The sequence below is a fragment of the Chamaea fasciata genome, unplaced genomic scaffold (assembly GCF_029207755.1).
Source record: "Chamaea fasciata isolate MVZ Bird 193981 ecotype frontalis unplaced genomic scaffold, bChaFas1.0.hap1 SCAF_2, whole genome shotgun sequence".
Taxonomy (NCBI): domain Eukaryota; kingdom Metazoa; phylum Chordata; class Aves; order Passeriformes; family Sylviidae; genus Chamaea; species Chamaea fasciata.
In genome coordinates this window covers 53,734,945-53,761,043 of record NW_027094087.1, presented here as the reverse complement: position 1 = coordinate 53,761,043, position 26,099 = coordinate 53,734,945, and the positions used below count along the sequence as shown (strand labels likewise).

The following is a 26,099-nucleotide window of genomic DNA, read 5'->3' as shown; positions in this document are numbered from 1 at the left end:
CACAGTTCTTGTGGGTCAGTAATTAGTTGTTCTCTACAGAAAATTACATAAATGCTAGGTCCTGTAACCTATCAAGCTAGAAATTAGAATAGTATTCTGCTGGAAATGGAAAGACCTTCTCCACAAGCTCTAAAACAAGCTCAACACACACATACAGTTTGATACTGTTACACTTTGTTTAGCACAGTCATTTTGCATTTAATTTAAAGAATGTTAGGTATACACAATTTGGGTAGGTACAGGTAGAATGGATGGGGGAAAGAAATTCAATATAGTGATGAAGAAAGGGAGAAATATTTCTGAAACAATGATACCATAAAATACTTTGTTAGCTCTTATTTCTTATAATATGTGGTTTATTTATTCAGACCTCTGCTAGCTAAACAAGTAAGCATTTCAGCAACTAATGCAAAGCTGAAACTCTTCTTCAAAGTTAACAGGCAATCCAGATGTCCACCAAGACACATCTCCAGTTGACTTCTACAGCCATCAGAGAAAAACTGAATATAGTGGGGTTCAGCTTTGAAGCTCTTAGAGGGAAACCAGATGCTTTTATTTGTTACAGCAGTGAAGGGGGAACCTGAGGAAGGAAATGAAGAGGCAGTTCCCACTGACAAGGCACAAAGCCAAGAAAACTCCTTAGCAGTTAGCTCTGAGAGTTGTATCAGAAATGTTAGAACTGCCACAAACATGGAGAGAATGGGAATGCCTGGATGTGGAAGCACCAGAATAAAAAGGATAGAGAGGGGCTGTAAGCATGGCAGATATCCATGGCATATAGGTCAGCAGACGTAAGATCCCAGGACACAGCTGCCTGAGGATTCTCACCATGCATGTATCAGATGATAAACAGCAGTGAGTCAGTCCTGACAGCTTGCCAGGGTGGGACAGGATGAAGAGGCCAGTCACCCTCAGCTCCTGGAGTGTGCAAAAAGGCACAACTGAAACCAGCACAGAGGCACCTAACTAAAACAACCCAGGAGACATGACGAGGGCCTGATAGCCAACACCCTTTATCCTGTGTCATCACAAGGAACCCTGCTCAGACCTCCTGAATAGTGCCAGGATGCCAGAGAGACTACTTGGCACATAGGAAAAAGTGGCTTTGAAAGTGCATCTGAAACTCATTTTGTTTAAAAGTAAAGTAACCTTTTCCTCCTGTAAGACTTCACCTTATGCTTTGGTACAACGGTGCTACAGTGCTGTAGCATTATTTCCAAAGAAACCAAGAGTCAAGGTCAAAAAACCCCAAACCTCCCCAAAAAACACACAATAAACAAATACACAATCCCCCCCAAGAACAACAAACAAAACCCCAAAACCACAACAAACCAAAACAAACTCCAACAACAACAAAAAAACCCAACACAACAAACCAAACAAAAACCCCAACAACATCCAGCAACTTCATTAGAAATCATTATGGGATTAAATCGTAGCTGAAGAATGAGCTCTTTGGTAGCCAATGCTGTACGCTTAACTCGTTCTAGTCAAGGCCAGCAAGACAGATCTTAATGCTAATCAAAAATCTGAGATCCAGCATCTCCTCCATTCAGAAGACCAGGTCATGATCACTTGTGATGAGACTGAGTGCTTGTGGCCAATTCAGAACATGGGAATTTGGATTCCTCAGTTCTTAGTAGTCTACTTAAGGGCACCAAAGAAAGCTTCAGAGCTCCTAAATGTTCTGCATGGCTCCCTCAAATCTCCAAATTCAAATTTAGCTTTTCCACCCAGAGCCACTGGACAGTCACATACAGAGGTTACGCAAAAAACCCCTCCTCAAACCTGAGGCATTTCCCCATAGAAATAGGCCACATTACAAAACAGACAATTATTTAGCACTGGCTTCAGCAAGTTTTTACAATTCCACATGACCAATTACACATACGTAATATGTCATTATGACTACACTCACTGGTGTAAATTTTTGTGAGGAACTATGTTGAGGCTTCAAATACACGCAACCTTTACATTAACTAATGATTCTATTTAGAATGTGCCAGAACAATAAAAAAGAAACCTTCAGCTCACCTACGGAGAGCAGGCGCCACATGACGGCGGGGGTGGCGAAGCAGGCGAACACGTCGTCCGTGCAGGCGAAGTGGGTGAGGTGTGGGAAGGTGACGGACTGGCCCCGGCACTGGCCCCACATGAACACCTGCCCGCTCTGCGTCTTGGCCGCCGACGTGTGTGCAGAGTGGCACGCCGCGATCTCCACCACCCTGAATGTACAAGCAAACAAAAAAGGAAAAAAATAGCAAGTTGCTCTCACTAAGGACAAAATGCAGTGACTAAGCCCACTTCCTCCTTTCTTTCTCTAGAAAGACATACTTTTAAGCATACATATAAGCAACAGTGCTTTCTGGCCATACATAGCAAAATTAAAAGGCCTGGCAGTGTTTCTGCAAACAGCATACACTCCAAGTTCCTCTTTGGAAAAGCACCTTGGGAGCAAGCAGCCAGTGTTGCAGCAGAGCCCTGTATCTGCTGCAGCACGTGCTCTGCTGACCCCTCAGCTCTCTCAAGCAAAGCTATGATGAGTTTCAAGTGTCTGAATGTCCTTGGTGGTGCTGGGCAGTGAGGTGAGTGGCTGTATTAAGCTGTAGAGAACAAATACTTGGAGAAGATGAAGAAGGAAATGAGAAGGCATTTTGAAAAATGTATTTTGGCTTATAATTGAAAGATAATGAAAGTCTTTTTCCTGTTTGCTTATTGGTAACAGGTATGAACTAACAAGTGAAATATACTTCTTCTTACTCATATAATTATTATTACTTTTGTTTAAAGGACTTCCATTTTGAAAATTAAAATTTAGACCCAAACAGCACTTACAGCTGTTTCTAAGTGTCTTTTAGCTAGGCTATGTCTCTAATCCTAAGGTTGATTTAGGACTTCAAAACTCCCACTGTGTACAGCATTACACAATCCTCTGTTTTGCAGTCTGAACTACTGCTTGTTTACTTGTGTTCTCAGCTGCCTGGGGATAATGGCAGGGAAACAAGTTGCTTAAAGCTGTATGCAAAAATCTTGCAGGCTTTAGTGAGGCAATATTTTCAGCGACACCAAGAATTCATATTATTAATTCAACAAAAGGCAAAGGCAGCATGCAACATTAAAAGTCGTATTAAAATATTATTGTAACATTTTACTGTGGCTAAAGTGTCTGGAAAAAAAAAATCTGTAACATCTGAGGCAAAACCACAAGTACACACAAAGAAATAGCAGTGTTCAATATCAGGCTATGATTCATCACCAGAGCAGCAATGCCACTTCCTCACAATTATGTACTCAGACATAGGGTTAAGAGCAACATCTCACTTTCCTTCTTACTCACAACAGGAGCCCAAAATCAAGATTTCTGACCATATGCATACATGGTTTTAAAACAGCAACAAAAATAACTGCCCCAGTGCCCCTCAAGGACCTAGAGGAAAATATTTAACTTGCAAAAATTGAAGCTTAACTTTTAGGCAGCAATACAAAGAAACAGCTCCTCCCTTTCTCTCTCTCCTGGGTTATGAGCCAGATTTAATAGCAGAAGTAACGCAAATTGCAGATGTCCACCCTTCACTTTTTCTGAGTACACTTCTTGTCAAAAGTAGCATATTAAAATACAATTTATATTAACAGACAATAAAGCCTTTATTGTTGATTTCAAGCAATGAAACTACACGACTGAAAGGAAACTGCAATTAAGGCCTCTAAAGTACAGTGTGAGCTGAAGCAGAAAATAGCACATTCAGGCTCAGAACACTTAGTTTCTCTTTCACAGGGATTGTTATGGGGCAGATTCAAGCACTTTCAGTGAAAATTCTGGTCACATTTAACAGATGAACCACTGCAAAAATTTATAGGATCCTTCTCCCAAAAAACCAAAAGTAGATTAAAAATACCATAATTTTATGTAGTTCTTCTGTGAGTATGTCAACCAATGTCTGATTGCAAGACTGTAAGTATTACCTGTCCTTATCCACAATAACTGTTGTAGGGTAAGACTGGTTACTTTTATTCCCAGTACCTAACTGGCCGTATGAATTGGCTCCCCAGGCATATATCTGACCTTCATCTGTTAGCACTAATGTATGTGCATAGCCACAGGCAACCTATAAGGAATAATAAAAAGAAGAAAATCTCATTTTTATGTAATAGTAGGTAAATACAGATAGATGCATCTTATGCTACAGGTTAATGCCATTGATTCTATGCTAGAGTAAAAATTACAAATACAGGTAAAATATATTAAAAGTGGAAGGAAAGTAGATGAGGTGACTTTGGGGAAAAATTTTACCAATGAGAAACCCTGACAGATAATCTCTAGAGGAGAGCAAAAAGAATAGTGGAAACTGAGAAAGAAGGAGAGCTACATGACAAATTTGAACAATATGCAGTAAAGTGAAGATTGTCTGTCTTGCACTGACCTTGCTCCATGGGTAACTGCTCCAATATGAATAGCTTTACCACTGGAAAAACAGCTCAGGTCTCCCTGTCTGTCCCTCTCAACCCTGACTGACAGCCACACAAAACTGTCCCCTCCCTGTGCCAGCTCTAGTGCTCAGAGGACCCTCTGCTGAGATAACTCCCCATCTCTGGAAGTGTTCAAGGCCAGGTTCACAGGGGCTCTGAGCAGCCCAGTCTGGGGAAGGCGTCCCTGCCAATGGCAGGGGGTGGAACTGGATGGTTTTTAGGGTCCCCTTCAACCCAGGCCGTTCTGTGATTCTTTAAACTTACATCACTGGAAGAAAACTCTCACAGTACAGTCTGAGAACCACACAAGATAAGCAACAAGAGCAATCAGCCAGGAAAGAGAGGGAAGAGACAAAACTCTCCATTTTGATGGCAGCACACAACTGTATCATAACCTCTTGTGGAAAACCCTTCGGTCCTGCTGAGCTGCCTCCTCACATCAGATTGTTCAAAAAATCCACTTCATACAAGCAGCACATGTCCCACATACAGACAGATACACAGTGGCAACACTACAGCAACAGTCTTGCTCTGCAGGAGTTAATGTAACTCAGTACAGAGAGATGGCTACCAAAAACCAATCTACGTTGTTCATAACTAGCTCACCTATCTTGATATGATCTGCAAAGACACACCATAAACACATATACTCCACTGGCATCCGTGAAGTATGTGATGTCCTTTAAATGAAATAAACCAACTTATTTACTGAGTGGAGATCTACAACTATTAATCAATATCAAGTAAATGAAGTGGATGGAAATAGAACCTAAGCCAAACTTGCTGGAGCATTCACTCTCTAAATAGAAGAATAAATACACGGGAACATAATACTCACTTTATTATGTACCTATCCAACAGTAGTTGCTACCAGCAAAGCTACTGTCTACATCCTAGGCACAGAATGGGAAATTATGTCATTAAATGAGTTTCTTTTAAAAGACATAAAAAATCCTTAGCCCTCCTGAGTAAACGCAATAAATAGGATCCAAAGTTCAAAATGCTCTTGCAAATTTTCACTAGGTTACAAAACCAATGTTTTCTAACAGCTTGTATCTTTTTCCTGACAGTATCCTCTATTTTGCAAGTAACAAAGACTTTCAGGATCAGTCCTGCAGGCACTTTAAATATTTCTTATTAGCCAAAAGAAGTCACCAGTTTGCTACTTACACTGGTGGCAGCTCTGCTATTTGGCTAAGTGCAGTAACCTCCAAAGGTCAGGACTAACTGGAATCACACCAAATGTTAGCCATATGCAGTGGGAGGCAATTTGTTCAGATTCTAAGCACCAGTAAGTCACTGTGGCTGGAGTGCAGTTCTAAAATGAAATTCATTCTGCAAGATAGACAAAATGCTAAACTGCAGCTTTTTTCCAGGAAAAAAAAGGCAGGGAGAATGGAACATCCTAGAAAGATCCTGCTCTTTACTAAAATAGCAGCAATGTTTTTAAAATTAACTTTCACTGGAAAAAAAAAGAAACATTTCTAATGGTCTAGTCCTCTTTAAGTAAAATCCTGACCTCACTGAAGTCAATGGCAAAATTCCCACTGAACTCCACAGAGTCATAGTTTCTCCCCTGTTGACAGAGGTCCATTTTAGGACACATGATTTTTTATTCTGATGTCACTTTGAACTAAGGGCTATCTCCTTCAAAGGCTCCCCCTGCTGCCTACAGGGCCCTTGCAGAGGCTCCTGGAGGGTTTGGGGCAGAGCAGCGCAGACGTACCCGCTGCACACGAATGCCCTGCAGGGCTGCGATCCGGCACGGCGTGGGCTGGTTGCCGCTGCTGCCCAGCCCCAGCTGGCCATTGCCATTGTACCCCCAGACATAGACCTGGAAACAGAGACAGGGACTTTAGCTCTTTGCTGCTAGTCACTTCTCTTTTTTTTTTTGTTTGTTTTAGGTAAACACAAACATCTTCACACATATACCTATCTGTATAAACATATATATACACACACATGTTTTTCTTTAAAATGCCAGCTACGTGTTCATCTAGAATTGTTAACTTCCACATCCATGCTCTTGAGGAGTTAGATTATGTAGGACTACAACATTTTAATATGAAGAACAGAAAATCAGTGATTCATATGGCTGCTTGCCAGCACAGAGTAAATCCGGCACAATACTTCCCTTTTACAAAGAGCTGATTTCTCATTCCAAAATCTTCTAACAGAAAACAGACTAAAACGAGTGTAAAATGGAAGCTATGCACAACAGTTTGAGTAGGAAGCTTAATGCCAAACATAAGAAAAAGGGAAAATACTGAGTTCTGATAACTTCAGTAACATATGTTTTATGGCAGTCCACAACTACTTAGTTCTAAACTCAAGTGTCTGGAGAAATAGAGCCAGCAAGATGTATACTGCCCAGTGTCATCAGCTCATATGAACAAAATCAAGAACTCTACATCCTCCTTGTACCTTTGCAAAGAGGATAAAAACGTATGAGAGAGATTCAAGAGGTACTCCAGTACAACAAAAATATTCAATGTGCTTTTGATTTCTCTTCAGATGTGTGAATATGAGCACTGAAAATTAAAATATCATTCAGTGATTATTCTCACATTCACTGATTATTCTCACACACAATACTTCAGATTCTAGTATAGACAATAATTTATTTGTCAATGAATGCTAAAGACAGCAGTGGTATAATAACAAAGGTTTTTATGAGCAGTGTAAGCAGCTAGACTTGAGGGAGTCTGGAAAGCAAAACTTCCTTTCTGAATAATAGGTCATTACTAAGCTTTGAAATTATCTACACGCCAAGTTATTACATGAAGTAAAATTCAGTCCAAATATTCGCTTGAAATTTCTTACCTCTCCATTTTCCACCACAGCCATAGAGCACATCTGTCCACAAGCTATATTAACAACTATTTTATTTTGCAGGCAGCTGGTAACTCTTCGAGGAATTGGTTGATTTGCTGTTGAACCAGATCCAACCTGGCCTGAATTATTATAACCCCATGTGTATACCTGTTGCAAAAGAATTGTCATCAAAGGTGGCTTTATAATACAAGTTCAAAGTACGCATTCAAGAGATGAAAAAGCCATATGAATAAAAAGATTTCATTTTTAATGTGAAAGTGAATGTATTGTTTCACAGACTTAGGAAGACACATAGGTTTACAGCTATTTCTAGCAGAGCAGTAGAACTGTTTCTAACAAAAGTATGCCGATCTAAGTATTTAGACAATATTCCATTCTTTCTATGTTCCCCCACTTGAAGGTAAGAGGAAACATGATGGCTGCAGTTAATGCTGGAAGAATCCATTGCTACTTTTCCAGAACCCAAACCAGAATGTCTAAGCAATACAAATGGCACCGCAAACCAAATTCCAGAAAACTTTTTACTTTGGCAGGTGGAATTCCTTACAGTGAATGTGATTTACATTAACAGCAGCTTTAATGGCACTAAGCATTTAGAGTATAGCATAGGAAGGAACTGGCTCCACAATTTGTTCTTACAAGTAGATGAGGCATGAAATCATTCTTCTGCACACACTTCAAAACAGCTACACCCTCACAAGTTTCAATTCTCTTGAAACATTTGTGTTACATCAGCTCTATGAGGATTGCAAGAAGCAAGGTCTTACGCTATAAGTGCTGAGTGTTTTCCAGTTTCTCACAAATGTGCATTTCATTACGAGAAAACAGATATTGGTTCCCACTACACTCACCTCTCCATCAGATGTTAACACCATAGAATGGTGAGAGCCACAGGCAACCTCAATGACTTTCTTGTTCACCAAGTTAGTGGAGACTTGACAGGGAACGAAACCATGATTTGTTGTACCATTGCCCAGCTGACTATAAGCATTATGACCCCATGTATACACTTCTCCTTCTACAAGAAAAATGTAAAGAGCTGGTTGAAAGATCTCTACTTTTCCAATGAGAACACAACATAAAATTACAAACTAAAAAGTCAAATTCACTAACAATATGCTTACTTAAGTGTATAAATACGTTTATGACCTATGGGGCTGTTCAGCCCATGGACGTACCAATGCTACCTGGCTCACATACTGTTGGCCACAAATCCAAAAGGATAGTATCACCATACTCATAGTAAAGGAAAACATACTCCTGCAAGAAAAGGCATGGTGTAATACAGAAGAGAAAAGGATGAAATGACAGTCAGAGTCCCCATTTCAATTTCTTTGTTACTGACAATCAATCAGAATTTCTTGTCTATGTCCTGGCACCGTTTCCCACTTCAAAATTCAAATAATAAGCTTTCATTCCCTTACAATATGCATATTCTCTAAGAAGAGTTCACTCAGAACTACAAAGGCAAAATATGCTACACTAAACCAGTGCCTTCCTATAACTGGTTAAATCTAATTACTTTATCCTATCAAAAGCGAACCACCTTCTCCTCAGTTCACTAACATGTGAATACAAATTTCAGTAAACATGTGAAACATACGGCACAGAAACATACAGCAAAGTATGGAAATGACGACAATTAACACAAGAACTATGTAACACGATAGCCCTCTAAAAGGTAAGTTTAAAAAGGCTGTGCTGAATAAAAGCTATTAATGCAAATGGAGTTATGAGTAAAAATCACCAAGGATCAGTTCTGGACCTGCTCTTTGGCAGTACTTCATCATCAGGTTAAGGAGTATAAGTGTTTCAGTGGGATCTGCCAGTAACAAAGCTCAGAGGAATACAGATGCATACATAAAAAAGCACGCAGAACGGTCTGCCATGAAGACTGGAGAAAATGATGGAACATAACTGAATGTAAAAAACCACATTTACAACATAATTCCCCTCACCTACTTTCAGTTATAATCTAGAATACTGAAAAGCATTTCCTCATCAACGGAGACAGATAAGTGTGAATATCATCAATTAGGCTCTAACAGAACCTCACTGGGAACACAGTATTAATAATTTTTCCTCAAGAGTAACCTACTTATTTAAGAACATAAAAGCCACCACCACAATGCAGGTAATAGAGTGTCAGTGCAGGAAGCATGAAGCCTGGGAGGCAACACAATGGGTCATTAAAGCACATCCAAAAGTAGGTACTGGAGGGAAAAGATGCATTTTAGCTGAAGGACACAGTTGGCACAAGAACACAGGGGCATAATGTAGCCACTAATGCAGTTCAAGAGCATCCAGAAGTTCCAAACTTAACTGAGAAGTAAAAGAAAAAGCCCTTGCAAAAGTAGGAACAAGATCAAAGTCGGGTTTGAAAAACTTCTGAAAATAACAAGCCAGCTGACATGTCATATTTGCCAATTAAAATACTTCTGACTTAACAGTCCAGAATACTAAACTCTCTCTCTTAATGTTACCAGCCCAGCTCTTTCACACCTGCTGGATGAATTTAAGTGGAGTCTCTGAAAAAGCAATATTCAGATCGTACTTTACCTTCTGTAGCGAGAACAACATGAGGGCCACTTCCGTAACTCAGGCAGGCTATCTTTTTGCCACACAGAGAATCTAACCTCCTTGGTTCTATCGTGCTCTGCATGTCTCCTGTTCCCAAACAGCCACTGCAGTTCATGCCAAGCACAAAAACCTGTTATAAAAGAATCACAGACTCTTAACCTAGGTTGCAATGGAGAACCTCCTCCAAAGGTCAAGTAGTGCACCCTCATCCTCAACAAAGATCTAAACAGATCAGCTGACTCAAGGCCATGTCCAAAAGATTCTTGAGCATGTCCAAGGAAAACAAGTCACACAACTGCTTCAGGATTTAACCCCAGTTCTGGAAATCTTTTCCTAGAACTGAATCAGAACTTCCCATCTTGCAGTTTGTGTCCACTGCTTCTCATCCTGTCACTGTGCACTTGCAACAAATGTCAAACTCCATCATCTCTTTGTTCTCTGATTGTGGTAGGAAGCCTTTAATTTAAACTGAAAATGTTTCAGTAGCAAACAAAACAATCAGACATTTTTGCATGCATCTTTCTCTAGGTGTACTATTATACTACTGGCCTTCAGAACAACTTGATGCATAACTGATTAAACATGTCATGTTCATACACGCTCCTGGACAATTACCTCATCATTTTCAGTTGCATACAACACTTCATTACCAGCACTCCCAAACACACAGGCTTGACGAATTAACTTGATCTCTTCTGGGGAACAGAGAGAAAAAATCGGCCATTTCCCAACATCCAGCATCTTCAGGGCTGACAACAGTGTAGCCTCCAAGGCCTGGTATTATAAAAAATGCTATCAAATACCTGCACAGAAAGAAATACATGCCTTTGCACAGTAAAAAATTAGATAAAAAGCCCCATGTCCTTTTTCAGCCACAAACCAGTATTTCAATTCTACAGCAATACTTGAAAGGAAGACATTAAATAAACACATAAAATATATCATGAGCTAGAAATAAAGGATCCATATCCATGGAGAAAAGTACCATGTAAGAGGTTAAATGGTGAGGCTGTATTTTCACTATATTCATACAACATAAGCGCTGTCTTACAGAATTCAATGTACAGCATTCCAATATTAAGTGTAAAGCGTGTATTCAAAATTTGAAATTTGTGTATTTTCCCTTGGTGCTAAACTTGGTGTTAAAATAAGAAACCATAAAAGAATTCTGCCCAAGAATACACTTATCTTTGAGAAAAATACATATTTGTTTTCATGGATGTATTTTTTCTACCTCCAGATTATACAAAGATGTGAATAAATTCTAGTTTGGAGTTTGAAGCATGTTACAACAGCCATAAGAATATTCCTTTTTCAATTAGCACCACTGACTATGAAAAAAATATACACAGAAATATACATAACATTAGAAAATCAAAACTGAAACCCTAAATTAATCCCAAATTAAATTCTTAGGCAAATACCAGCTAATCACACATTTCTTTATTATATAATTCTGAGGAGGGGAAAGAAGACTGGCCATATTCACAGCAAAGAAAGTTGTGGTTTTGATCAGACCAGCTCTTTCCCCATATCCTTGCAGCAAATAACTGACCAACTTCAGCCAAATTCGCAAGTGAAAGGGAAGTGAGATTCTGCTGACACAATCAGCTTGGCAGCAGGCAGCTGGACAAACAGACATTATGTTATGAAATAAGTCAGTGAGCAAGTAGGTCCAAACTAATCCTAGCAAACGCTGTTCCCTGTGACACGTAGCAGGGTTATCAGGGATGAAGGACCAGAATCCATATGGAATCAGTCTTAGTTCATCTGCTGTTTGCAGAATAATTTCTTTTATGTCAAGAGGTTGCCATTTATTCTACAGAGAATTTTAGGCCCACTTAAGATATGATAATAAATACTGAAAGCATCACAGACTATTCTTCCAACTGCATCAACAAAACTGCATCCCACTTTTGCTCAAGACTGAAGAAGCCTGAAATTGAAAAGGACAGTCAGGGTGTCCTATAATTTTACAGATTCTTTTACTGGAATAACACATCAGCTTCTTTATAATGTGGGTTCTAAATTCCAAGTGCTCAGTGGGTCAGAACCCATTCATCTTATATAGAAAAGTTGTTTTTTCTGTAACCTCGTTCTACAAAGCACTCATGTCCTACCCTCATAATTAACAGGTTAAAAAAAACCCCAAACCGTAGGATTTCTTAACACTAAAATAACACACTGGAAGAAAAAATCCCCAACTACTCTTATAAAAAGCACCCAAGGAAACACTTTGGATACTGATCTCCAAAAAAAAAAAAAACCAACCAAAAAGAAAGAACCAAAGTTCTCTCAGACAAAAAAAAATCCATAATCTAAACCCTGTCTCTGGAATTATTAGTTACACTCAACTCAGCAAGAAATATTCTTCTAATTTTCCAGACTTTCTCCCCTCACACAATTCCACATTATATTGTCCTTCAAAAATATGAATACCAGCTTCAACTCTTAGCCTACCAATATTTATATCCTGTAAGTCATCAGTTCCCTCATTATATTGCACAAAGCCATGAAAGGCAGACTTAGACATGAATCTCAGATGTCATATGAATATGTTGTTCTTCTAATATTTTATGGATGATTTAAGCAAGATTTCTTCAGCTAGTATCATTTCAACCTATAGCTTTTGTTTTCTGTCTACCTTGAAAAGTACTTGCATGTACTAAACCACTGCTAAATGGAACCTTTTGAGCAGAGCAGTACAGAATTCCCAATACAAATCGACATTCTGACCTTGGCACTGACTCCTTGAGGAGGAGGTTCATCATCCATATGGATTTTGTGCTTGTGTCCCCCTGCAGACAAAGAACTGTGGTTAAAATCATTATATCATATTGCTGCAACAATACACAGTTAATATTAAGCCAGAACTATCTTCTTCTGTGGGGTGAGAAAACAAGAAATGAAAAGCTCTCTCAGTTTTGCTTTTATAGACTCTGCTCTTCTGTATTCTTACCTAAAATATTAATTCTTGGACAAAACATTTTTTAAAAACAAGTAGAAAAATTAATCAGCTTGTGATTGGAAAGGAAGATGTTTTATGAACACCATACTCCAATGTCTTTTCATTGCAGTAAAAATAAATTGAGAACCTTCCTGACATAATGCTTTAAGACATTTCTTTCAGGAAAGAAAAAACACACTGCTCAGAGAATTCAACTTCTGGCTTAAGCCTTCAAATGTACTTATTCCAGTTCCATTCTGAAACCAATGTTAGAAAAACATTTGTGTCTTTTCAGGTTTACTGAGAGCTGCTAAAAAATTCATTCTGCTTCAGAAAATATAGTCAGCCCTGTAAATTACCTGTATAATTTTTACGACATCCATCATCAATAAAAACAGATTTTCAGACCAGATGTTTCTTCACAAATATGCACAACTCTACTATCCTAAAATTATTTCCTAACACAAAATTATGCAACTTTGTTTTCAGTAAAACTACAAAAACAAGAAGCAGCTCTGAAGCTGTACAAGCCTCCCTCACTGAACAATGATGAAAGTTGTACACATCATTTTCTTTGAGGTACATTGGTTCAGACACAGCTAAAAATCTGTTTACTTCTCACATAAAATTGCAAGTCTGTAACACTCTGACTAAAGGCAGAATAACATCCAACAAACAAGGCACCATTTTACCGAGTTAATTTTCAGAGTAATACCACGTTAAAACAAGTATCATGTAACATCAAATGTAACTGCATAAAACTACCAAACTTACTACTAAACACATCTCTTAAGACTTCATGACATAAGACCTAATCCAATTACATAAAATATACGAAATCAGTATGGCTTAAGTATTATGAATGCTAATGATTCAACATGTAATCTATGAATAAACAAACAAAAATTATTTTCTTGAAACAAATAAAAACCTGAACAGCTCGACCATACTGAATACACACAACTGTTGAGCTTAAGCTTCAACAAAACCCACAAATACACAGAGTGTATTTTATACAACTAGTTTGAGACATTAAATGAAGGATTCAGCTCATGTGTGAAAGTCCACGGTGACTTTGAGCTTAAGGCTCAAACACACAATCAAACTGAAACAACTGGAAGCTAAGTTATATTCCCCTTCAACTAGAACAGACTAAAGGGCTGACTCAGTCACCTACACATCAGCACCTACTGCCATTTGAGATGACCTCGGGGATCCCTGACACCTAAGGGTGCCGGCAGACACGATACAGGACCCACAGGATATCCACAAATCCATGCCAAGCTGGAGCAGCAGCTAAGAACTAAATGGCACCAGACAGTTCTGCCTGTGCAGCTGGGCAGAGTCCTGTTTGAGCACACACAGCCATTTGCCAAGCTTTACACCTTCATGGAAATGCAGGAACTTGCTGAGCTCTTGAGGTTAAGCAATTTCTTATTTTCTTCAACATGCTTGTTTAAACCACAAGAATGCAACCAGTTGATTTTGTGTTATCTCTATTTAAAGAAGAAACAAATCCGCAAATCAAGGCCTTTGCCTATACTACTGAGCTGTTCTGAAACATTTAATTTCAAGTATGCCAGTAGTCCTACTGTGAAACTGATAACTGAGGCTATCCAATATTTTGCAGCATCAATTTCCAGCACTGCCTAGCAATGCTGACATATGTTACCCACTTCTTGACCATACTTAGCCTACTCTCAGACCCCAAGGGAATAATTACTAACTGAATTTTCTAGCTAAAAAAATATAGAATTCTGTATTTCCTTCCTCATGCCATTTGATACAAAACTGATACCCATGATTCTTAAGGTTCTAGTATCTCACTTCAATTGCACCTGTTGCAGACAAATGCATAGTTTCACTTAGAAGCAGGTGATTTGTCAGTACAAAGATACATCAGGATCTAACCATCTCAGTTAACTAATAAAAAGTGCTCCACTTCATTACTTTTCAGACCCCCAAAAGTTTTATCTTAATTTTTCAATTACAAAGATGAGTCACATGCCCTCCCAACTTAAAAGTTAGAACAAGTTTTATCTTACATATAACTATGAGAAAATTACCCTGCAACTCCACTTTCAGTTTTCTCTGCAAACATAGACACTTATTTCTGAGCAATCCCACAGGAGTACACAGGGTGACTCAAATTATGCCAGTTTATTCTTTTATTCAAATTCAGGTCTTCTAGTAAAAGTACATACTGGGTGCCACATATCTGTATCTGCAGAGCTGTTCTTTCTAAAAACCTGTAATTGATTTAGAAGTATATATTCACCTGGGGATCCCAAAAATAAAGGCACAAAAAAAATTAAGCCTGTTTACAAACCATTCTTTTCCATATACCTTTAAAATACTAGCAATGATTCATATTTGCCTACTTGCACGACTTTTCCTCCAGAAAAATAACAAATGCGAATGCAGTCATGCGAAGAAAAACCAGTATTTTCATCAAAAATGAAAAGACAAAAACCTGTATAATTGAGTAAATCAGGTACAGGAAAAAAACATATCCTAGCTATTTCAGACAAGTTCCGGGTTTGTTTGTTTAGTAAATCTTATCGTATGTGCAAAACTGCTAAAACCCCTTACTTTAAAATAGCTAGCCACTACATTTAAAAAGAATGCAATGCTTACTTCAGAAAGTAAAAAGGTAAGCAAGAAATATTTTTCATGCATGAAAACTGTTCATAATTTTCACTAGATGTATTTCCCAACAAAAATTCTGAAGTGCAAATCTGAAGGAGAAAACATTATTGCAAACATCCATTTCTTGAGGACATGAACAGCCTTTTGATACAAAAAATATTTATATTAAACTTCCACAAATCTCTTATCTGGAATCCAAGTACAATTAAGAATCTGGACAGCATACTCTGGCAGTCTGAGTTAAGCTCTTGGAAACTGGAAGTTTTGACTCTTGTTTTGGTCCAGCCACAATAGGTCTTTGGGTAAGACACACGTTTCTGCAGGACACATAAGATGGAGTCAAGGAACATAAATACTAATTCTAGTAGCCAAGCTTCATTAGCAGTCCAAGACCATTTAACTCTAAATATTTAAACAGGTTCACTGACTCATGTGAATGTAAACATTCTTGTAGATTCTCTCTCTAGGAACTTGGCAAGCAAACAAAAATTTTCAGAACTCCACTTAGTATTTCCTCCCACTTAACTTAAGCATTTATGAATCTCATCTGCTGATTCAAAGGTCTGTCTGCAGCTTCTTCCCCAAGGACTCTAACCACATGCTTAGGAAAAATTACAAAGAAAAAGTCACAGCGAAAAGGGACTCGATGAGACTATCAGAAAAGGAACCTAACCTTCTCTGATACTACTGATTTCTCAGCAGCTTCCTACCACAGTAGTCATTATATGATGCTAACTTGTCCAAGTAATTTTGCAGGAGAGATCAGATCAGCAATATTGCCTTCATGTACTCCTATTGAATAGGTCACATTCCCTTCTAGGAAGATTATTTTCAAAATTATCTTCCTTCTTCATGTACAATGAAATGCCAGTAGTACACCCAGTGCTGACAATAAATTGACAGAACTCAGCCTGTCATTCATTCTTCCACTGATGTGGCATTTTCCATTACCACGAAATTGCAGACCTTGACAAACATGGAGTGGTTGTTTGAAAAACTTCTAACTCCAACTAAAGTATAACCTTCTCTCCTTCCTTTCTTGCTTCATGACACCAGACTGTGAATTCTTTGCTCCTGACACAAGTTCCACTGTGTGCCTACTCATTACACAAGCAAATCAACACACAATTTAGAGGCTAGATCCAAGAAACTCTTTATTAGCTCCATCTCCAGAGGTAAAACTTCAGCCAAAAGCATCTTGTAAGACACCACCTCTCTTTTGGGATGACATCCAATTCCACCTGTTGGCTCCAGGGAAGGACCTCCAGTACAACCCCACTGAAGTTTCCTGAGGTTCACATAAAGAATGCATACCGTAAGTGATGGTAAGACAAGTGTTCATATTAAGTTTCTCCATTTTTCTCATTCCTATTCCAGTTACTTTATCCCCTTTTGAAATGTCTATCACCATCATTGATGTAGAATGGTGGATTGTTGACCAGCCAGCAGCATGAGAGAAAGCAACTGGAAAAAATCATCATCACCCACCAGAAGAAAAATATCTAAGGCAGAAATTTAAAAAAAAAAAATTCCCAAATTCTTTTCTCATTCTACAAACCCTAGAGTCAATCTGAAAAAAGAATGGCACATCTTTGGCTATCTATCTACTTAACATTAAAAAAAGAAGATTTGTAGAAAATGGCCGGCAACTACTAAGAAAGAGAAGCTAAATAACAAAGACAAGGAAACAGTAGTGATAATTAGAAAATTAGGCCTCCAGTAGATATACTGAAACATCAAAGTCAGTAGCTAAAAAAACCTGATAAGAAAATGTCAATCAAAACACATTTCCACTTGAAAGTATTTACACTTACTTCTACACATACAAAAATATCTTTTTCAGGCAAACAAGTGTTTCAGATCACAAAAACAATGCAAGAACTACTTTAAGTGCTGTAAAGTATTATAGAAAGATGCTGGAGTCACTTTCACATAATTACAGGTTTACTTCTCCACTAAAGGAAAAAAAAACCAAAAACCAAACCATAATGAGCATTATCTCCAGACCTTGAGATATGTTAAAATAATCAAACATTTTGTGAGACAGTCTCTTGGGAACAAGATGTCACTCCTACACCTATCCTAATGTAATCTAATGTAATCTAAATCTTACCTGAGGTGCTAAAGAAAAACATCTGTTCACAATTTTGATATGGCTAATCCAAGATTTTCAGAAAAACAACCTGAAAAGTTCCTTCCCTTTGCTGAATTGTCACCCAAACTCTAAATACACATCAGTTCCTGTAAGCCATACAGAAACAGAAACATAATAAAATACAACTGATGGAATTGTTGGGTCTTGCCTATTTTATATGTTAGATAAAACCTCATTTACCATACAACCGATGTGGTAGAACTGGTAACTTATCTAAATTTTGACCTTCCAATATGAGAGGTCAAGGAACCAGCTTTAGGGAAACAAAATTAATCCAAAGACTCAGTTTAAGAAAAAAAAAATTTCTTAAAAACATTAACGTTGCAACAGAACAAAATCATTCAGAATAGTGCAGTAAATATAATTGAGAGACAAAATGTTATTCTTTCAAGGTAAGAGTTGGAGCATCTAACATTACTCACTGCAGTAGTGTCCTCCAAACTGCAACAGATGATTTGCATCATGATGCCAAAGCCATTTTACCTTAACTTTATCACTCAGTGGTCTTATTTCTAATGTTTTCACTTACATGATTAAAGAAGACAATTAAAAAGACAAATTAAAAAGACAATTGTCTGTAACTAATTCAGAATTACTTTTGCCAGTTCTTACTGTCAAATTGGCACTTTATATCTTCATTTTCATTTTGCTTAACTATCCTTTCTCTAGCCTTTATTTCTAAAATCCTTTCTGATGCTTGGAAGTTGTTTTCAATTGACCTTTTAAAAATTTTTTTAGGTATAAATTCCAAATAGATTCTACCTTTGGCACAAAACAGCTTTCAGCCTTCTTTACTTTCTAGGGCCCCCAGGACTCCTGTACAAACAACATCACTAATTAATCCTCTTGATTTTTCCAAATTTGCCCTTCTAAAGCTAAGAACTGCAAGCCTGTTTAGTCACCTATTTCATTTCAATTTATTTAATCTAACTAAAAATGTGATCCAAGATCACAAGCTGGCTAACAAACCACCTTTTCCCAGAATGTTCACACTGCTTACTTGAGAGCAAGTCTAAGGCAATTCAGTGCTTATTTGGCAAGCTGACAGCAGTTGCATATAAGATCGTCTGGATCACTGTATGTCTAAATGATGCCATCATCTATATCTCTTGGCTGTTCAGCCTGGAGAAGAAGAGGCTCCACGGAGACCTCACTGCGGCCTTTCAATACTTAAAGGAACTTAAGAAAAAGAGGGAGAGTAACTGCTTGCACAAGCAGATATTGATTGGATAAGGGGGTACAGCTTTAAATGACAAGAGGACAGAATCAGATCACATCCTAGGAAGAAATTCTTTACACAGATGGTGGTAAGGGCACAAGCAGTTTGTCGAGAAAAAAATGTGGATGCCTCATCCCTGCCAGTCTTCAAGGCCACTGGATGGGACCAGGGGCAACCTGGTCTAGTGAATGGCATTCCTGTCCACGGCAGGGGGGTTGGAATCAGATGATCTTTAAGGTCCCTTCCAACCCAAACCATTCTGTTATTCTACAGTCTAAGAAATAAATCCATCTGTGACGCAATTCCTGACAGTATCTCTCAGTAAGTGATATTGTTATAAAAATCCAGCTCTTCTGGACTACAGCAGACACCATCAAAAGCTCATATCAGTCTCTTGTCTCAAAGAAATTATACACTTGACTCTTTATCCACAAAATCTTTTCTTTCTACTTTACAGTCCATCACATCATTCACATGCTGCATAATTCTGTCACATTTATTTCCTATATCTGGACAGTATTATCTCTTCTATCAACACTGAGCAGGACGATTGCTTCTAAATGTTTCCTTTACCCTGCGTTTTCTTTCACATTCTCCAACATGGAATCATAGAATGATGTAGGTTGGAAGGGACCATAAATATAGTTTTGTTCCAACCTCTGCCATGGGCAGGAGCACCTTCCACTAGACCAGGTTGCTCAGAGCCCCATCCAACCCGGCCTTGAACACCTCCAGGGATGGGACATCCACAGCTCTCTGGGCAACTTGTTACAGTACCTCACCAACCACAGTGAAGATTTTTTTTTTTCCTAATATCTAATCTAAATGTACTCCCTTTTAATTTGAACCTTTTCCCCCTTGTCCTGTCATTACATTCTCTTGTAAACAGTCTCGCCCCATCTTCCCTGCAAGTTCCCTTCATGTACTGGAAGGCACATCAGCTCATCAGCCCAAACGGTTCCTGACGGTGCACAAGCATCATTCCCTACAGACCTTACCCCCCTCGTAACCTGCATAAAACCTCTTCGCTGACTGTGCCTGATATTAGAAACTTCACTTGTCCAAGGAAACGCCATTAAATCCTCCCGTCTCCCACATAATAAATAAATGGTGCCTGGTTTCCACAGTATCCCTTCTTCTCCTCAAAGCCGCAACCGGTGGCTAAGCTCAGCTCGCCTGTAGTGCCGCCACCACCATCACACCTCTGCGCACCTGCGGGCAGCGCGCACCGACACCGCACAGACGGGACTTCTGACGGAAGCCGAGCACACACAGACAGACTCACACAGACACACTGAGAGAGAGACAGACAGACCGCCATCCCTGTTATCGGCCATTTACAGCCCGGCTGCCTGAGAAACGAGGCCCCGGGGAGCGCAGCCCCAGCCCGGCCCAGCACACGCAGCACGGGCGGCCGCGCCCTGCCCCAGCCCCGCTCCCACCGCCGGCCGCCCGGGCAAGGGAAGTACCGGGAAGGGGGGAAGGGAAGCACAGAGAAGGGGGGGAGCCAACCCCCTTCCCTCCCCTTCCCACCCCCGTGCTCGGTAGCTCACCTTCCTTCTCGGCAGGCGGCGGCGGCTCCTCCCCCGCCCGAGCGAGCCAAGGGAAGATGCTGCCGCGCTCAGGCGCCTCCTCACCGCCGAGCCGGGAGAGAGGGGAAGGGGAGGGAAGCGGCTGGCACCTCCCAGGGATCCACCCACTGCAGCAGGAGCCCGGGCAGCGGCGGCCGCTGTCCTCCGAGCCCGGCGGGGTCGGGCCCCGCGGCAGAGCGGCAGTGCTGGCTGCGGGAGAGGCGGGAGTCCCCCAGGGCCTGGCCCCGGGGATGAGATGGCTGCCTTGGGAAGAGTCATGCCTAGAGCGAGCTCGGCGTCCGGGGAGACACCACCCCTTCCCGCCTCCGGATCACAGAAGCAATTAGCTCGGAAAAGACCTCTGAGGTCGGGAGCCCGGCTTGTGACCCAGCGCCACCGTGACAGCTAGACGGGACACTGACTGCCACATCCAGTCTTCCCTTGAACACCGCCGGGAACCGTGACTCCACCAGGTCCCTGGGCAGCCTATTCCAGGCTGTTGCCTGGGCCAAAATACACTTGTCAACCGCACACTGTCAAAGGGGAACGTCAACTATTGTTATGCTGTACAACCTGCAATCATTTAATTTTTTTCGCAAAGGAAGTCAGGGGATAGTAAATATTCTATTTCTCTTATGTTTAAAATTAGGCACCCCCAAAGAGGATAGACTTGATAAGTTTTCCTAAAAGCAACAACTTGGCTGTTTTGCCTCATTGTGTCTCTTACCTTGAGCGTGACAATTGCCTGCCACGTTGCTGTAGAAATACTCAGAGACCCTTGCTGCCATGCCCAATGATACCTTACATTGAATGTTACATTGCTGTGGAAACCTTATTCAGAAGGAGGAGGTTTGCTCTGGAGTTTAGGAGTGGACTTCCCATCAAAAATTCCTTTATGACCTAGGGAAGGTGTCAGTTTTTTCTTGTGGACATGACAGCTTCATGAGGATGTTTTGACATTTTAAAGAACGATGTACTCAGATGCAAGCCTCTGGCTGTCCAAAAATTAGGTTTGTGTAAGTACCTAAAGTTGCAAAGACGCTGACCTTAGAGTTACCAAAGGAGCAGAGGTTCCACATGTGTGTGTTCTCCATACTTGCTGTATACATGGCAGTCTCAGTCAATGGGCCACACGTGCCTTTCATCCCATTCTTCACCTCTTATCATAAATGAAGTGCCTGCAGGGCTGTGCCAGTGCTCTTCCCTGATGTGCTCCCCAGTGCACAGAATCAAAGAATCACAGAATGGGTTGGTTTGGAAGGAACCTTAAAGATCATCCATTTGCCACCTCCTCACCATGGGCAGGGCTGTCTTCCACCAGACCAAGTGGTTTAGAGCCCCATCCAGCCTGGCCTTGCTGGGTCTCAGATGGGTGTATAGGTAGAATAAAATACCTGATGATCTCAGCCAAGCAGACAGTGGTAGCAAAACCCAGTTGAAGCTGAAGCTGTTAATATTCAGACTGGCAGTAAAGCAAAGGGTTATTATCCCCTAAACAATTGTGTGTATTGATTCTTCAGTGCATATTTTAAAACAATTTCGGATTTTTTTCTAGAAGTTATGCTGGATTTGACTCACAGATATGCTGTGTACTGCGTTAGGCTGAAGGTCACACTTAGAAGCAGTGGAACAGGTGGTGTATTTGATCCTCTGAAACAAACTGCAGTTTCATATGGTGAAGTCCCTAAATCTAGAAGCAATAGATGTGGATCTACAAGCAGAGAAACTGCATTCTGAAACATTTAGCTAAAGGATTCAGTTCAGTGAACAACTGCTGCATGCCAGAGGATGTAGAAGTGAAAAAGGCTAATTTCACTCATGAATGTGCCAAGACAGGAATCAACAGTAATTGAAAGGTAATTTGCGTCCAGTAATTAGTATTTTAGACCAGCTATTAGGATGCTGCATATAATGCTACCATACATTTTGACAGGGACTTTGAAAATGGGATAGGCTGCATGAAGATGAACAACGGTTTGAAAATAAAACATAGCTAAAGGGATTATTTGTTTGGCTTATTGGAAAGAGTTTAAAGGTAATTGCAGTTTATAGCTTCCTTACTATGAGAAAATATTAGGTACTGAATGGCATTTTAATGTAATGGAAGAGAAAGAAACATAATAAGAAACAGTGGAGATATATTAAAGCCTCAGGAGTTCAAACTAGAAATGGTGCACAAATTTCTGACAGTGAAAGTGGAAAGTGGCCTCCATTTTTTATGCCTCCAAGTAAAAACCTGATCCAGTTATTTCTGGCTTTCCTTACATGTCATTTGTTGAACTCCTGTCTCATTTTTTTCCTTTCATTTGAACTGTCCCTGGGTTGTTTTCCTTCTTTCCTAAATGTGGTGCCAAATTTAGAACTCAGCAGCAATGAATGGAAGGGAATTGGAATGGAAAGGAATGCTCATTGCAGGGGGTTTAGTCTAGATGACCTTTAAAGGTCCCTTCCAACCCAAAACTGTTCTGTGATTGTATGATTCTAGTATGTGCCTGCCTCATCTTACAAGCAGTTTGTAGTTCCTTCCAGTATTTCAATTAACGACTGATATGATGCTCATTCTGTTTCTGTTTGACATGAAGCCAGGAAGGACTGATGGTGCACTGCAAGGCATTCCAATTTTAGCTTGTACAGTAGCATCACATCATTGCAAACCAGGTAAACCTCATACTGGGATGTCCAAAAATAGTATCTTAAGGTAGAAAAGAAACATTGCCAGGTTGTGAGAAAATGCTACTGCGAAGAGCAAGGAGAAGTTTTGATCACTGCATGGTCAGGAAAAATATTGAAGCAAAGGTGCTTCATCTTTGGCAATAGGGAAAACTGCTCTCACAGTGATAATAAGGGAGTTGGGAATTAATTGCCCAGTGAAGTTGTAATTTTGATGATTTGAGATTGTAGATCAAAATTAAAGTAACTTTTGTTGATTCTAATTCAGGTCATGAAAATTGATCAAATGACCTGTTGAAGACCTTTCCACTTTTAGGATTCTGTTATTAGTTCCATTGTACAAGAAATTAGTTCCATTGTAGTTTCCATGTACAGGAAAAAAAATGCAATAAGAGGTATCAAACCTGGAGCTAAAATAGGAACAAATAATAGTTTTTAATCAAAGCAGAATGTCTTTAATTTGTGTTAATTAATAAAAAGATTATTTCACAATAACCTAATTTTTCCAAATACTTGAGCAGTTATAGTGGCTGAATTCCCTTTTAAAAGCCATTAAAGTTCACTGTTTGTTTTTAGGAGGATGAAATATTTTAAGAATGGAATAACAGACTACAAGTTAGGTGTCATATGGCTGATAGAACAAATCTAGGAAGAACCATCTATTATGCTTCTGTATTCAGTAATGTCTTATAGGTTGATCCTGACAAGTATTTGTTTATATTCTAATGCCAGCTCTGTTGTGATATTGTGATACTGTCCATAATGTTTGCAACAAATCAGAATTTTCCTAGTTTTGAAAAGTCATGATTATGGAAATGCAATTGTTCATGATTTTTATTTTGAGTAAGCATTTCAACAGATAATCTCTGGCTCCTCATCCCCTTGAGTGTCATCTTTTGATGCCTTCAATAGTACTGTTTTTCAACCTAATTTATCTCTTTTTATCTTTTCCAGATATTTTAACAGAAATACTCTTTCACTGTCTAGTCTCAGTGAGCAAAGCATCAAGGTTCCACTACTTCCATGCTTAGATATTACCTATGAAAAATTTGCTTTGAATTATTTTTTAATCTGTGATTTAAATATGTGTGTTTAATTAATGATGTCCGTGTAACTTCTGGAAAGTTTTCTTTCAGAGTTACATCGTGCTATGTACAAAGAAGAAAACAGGAGAGAAGCTAGATCTGTGACCAATGCTTTTTCTGTAAGCACTGTCATTTAATTCCTTGCAAAGATGCTATTTCTAGCCTCACAGATATTCATTTTCCCACAAAAAATGTTACAGACAGGAAATGTTTTGGATAGTGTAAAAACATTTCCGGATGAACGTTTTATCACAGCTTGATAACCATTTCCTGTTGGTAGGATTTGTTTTAACTATTGGCATTTTGTTTGCTTTCTTGCTATAATTAACACACATATGGGATCTGGCTAAATGTGCTTATCCTGTTAAACAAAGGTTTTGACAAGTCACACATTTAATTATAATGTCATGCAAGATTTTATTGTCCTTTTCCCTTCCTTTCAACTTTGTCTGCAGCAATAAATGAAGGAGCAGTACAAGCGCAGCATTCTGGGAACGGGGAATTCCCAGAAGGGTGGAGGTTCCTCAATATTCCAAACAGAGCATTGTCTGCTGTGAGCTCAGTGGTTTCAGTAAGCTTCCAAAATAACTGTAGATGAGAAGGTGGGATTTCACATAGGATCTTGTTGTTTATTAGACTTGGACTTAAATTGACCTGAAAAATACCAGAAGAAATTTGTCATTTCTGAGCAGCTTCGAAGAATTGTCCTTGCAAACTAATATTAAAGGGAGATTTCATTCAAGAATTGTGAAATGAATCACATTTTTTGGATATCAAAATATCTTTTCAGTCAGCAGAACCACTTTTGCCAGTTTTGTGCCTACTTACTTACTTTGTAAGTGGCAAGAGTATCACCAGCAAACAGCTCAGTCTGGTTCTCAGTCACACGAAGATTGGAGGCCAGGACACAGGCTCTCTCCCTGCCTGGAGGCATAGCCTAGCTCATGTCCATATTATTTAGGGCTGTATTCCCCTTAAGATCAGATTGGCTAATCAACAGTACATCTCAAATGGCCCAGGAGCTCCCTGTGCTGTTTGTCATCCTGTGGCCTCCAAACATAACTTGCTTATTTCTGCAAGGTTTTTTTTAAATCCAGTTCATTGTATTTGAAAGTGGCTGTTAATTATCTTTTGTTTAAAAGTTTCACCTCCACAGTTTTCTTTCCCACAGTTTTTTTCAAAAAAAACCCCTAAATTATGTCACCTTAATGAAAGCATGCAGTATTTGAGGGTGCAACACCTGCTGAGATAGCACTGAGGAAGTCTGTAGAGAGCAGACTTGGAGCAGGGTTATCCACAGAGCCACTGGAAATGGTGTTTAACGTGCTCTACCCTTGAACTGTTCTAGTTGGCACAGGCCAAGTCTGCAGGGAAGTCAGCTAACCAGCAGCCTGGGCGATCAGAGGTCAAGTGGTCAGGCATGAGGATTTTATGGAGTCTAAATAACACTTTGCCTTAAGCTTTATGTCTGTTGGAAAGGCCTGAGGAAAGAAGAAATTGGAGGTCAAGGCTTTGGGAAAAGACTACATGCTTAGGGTTGATTTTTTTTTTTTAAAAGGCATGTTGTGGATAACTTTATTTTGCATGCACATCCTGATTGTATTCTTGAAAAAATATCCAAGGAAATAGAATCTGAAAGGTGTTGTCTTTGGGGGATTTGTTTGCTTTTAATTAGACTGGAAGAGACTAAATCAAGTATTCTTACAAAGAGTTGATCCCAGTCATGCAACCCAGTGCTGACTGCACAATCTATTCAGGCATCTGAAAGAAGGTGACATTGATGTAATCGTACGTGTCACTCACTGAGGATTAGTGTAAAAATTTGAGGTGGAACAGGAAAATGAGCTCACAACCTTGATTTATAATTCCAAAAGGAAACAAAATTGGTTGCACTGAATCCAGTAATGGTGAGGCTAAAGTA

At 39.5% G+C, this 26,099-nt stretch overlaps 1 protein-coding gene across 6 annotated transcripts in view; it reads right to left on the bottom strand.

Annotated features, from left to right (window-relative positions):
• RCBTB2 (RCC1 and BTB domain containing protein 2) overlaps positions 1-20,485 on the bottom strand; it is a 32,441-nt gene extending 11,956 nt beyond the window's left edge. Inside the window, exons 1-9 of one of the 6 annotated variants that reach the window (XM_066176158.1) lie at positions 20,406-20,485; positions 12,619-12,680; positions 10,498-10,656; positions 9,862-10,012; positions 8,154-8,320; positions 7,291-7,449; positions 6,194-6,301; positions 3,964-4,106; positions 2,035-2,225 (exon numbers count right to left, since the gene is read on the bottom strand). In XM_066176158.1, coding sequence (XP_066032255.1) covers positions 2,035-2,225; positions 3,964-4,106; positions 6,194-6,301; positions 7,291-7,449; positions 8,154-8,320; positions 9,862-10,012; positions 10,498-10,656; positions 12,619-12,657 — 1,117 coding nt within the window. In that variant the 5' untranslated portion in view covers positions 12,658-12,680; positions 20,406-20,485. Of the gene's footprint in view, positions 1-2,034; positions 2,226-3,963; positions 4,107-6,193; positions 6,302-7,290; positions 7,450-8,153; positions 8,321-8,480; positions 8,563-9,861; positions 10,013-10,497; positions 10,686-12,618; positions 12,681-18,055; positions 18,066-20,064; positions 20,244-20,321; positions 20,345-20,405 lie in introns of those variants that run through there. The other 5 variants (XM_066176159.1, XM_066176156.1, XM_066176160.1 and 2 more) reach the window with 5 other exon arrangements.
• Between the last annotated feature and the right edge of the window lie 5,614 nt (positions 20,486-26,099).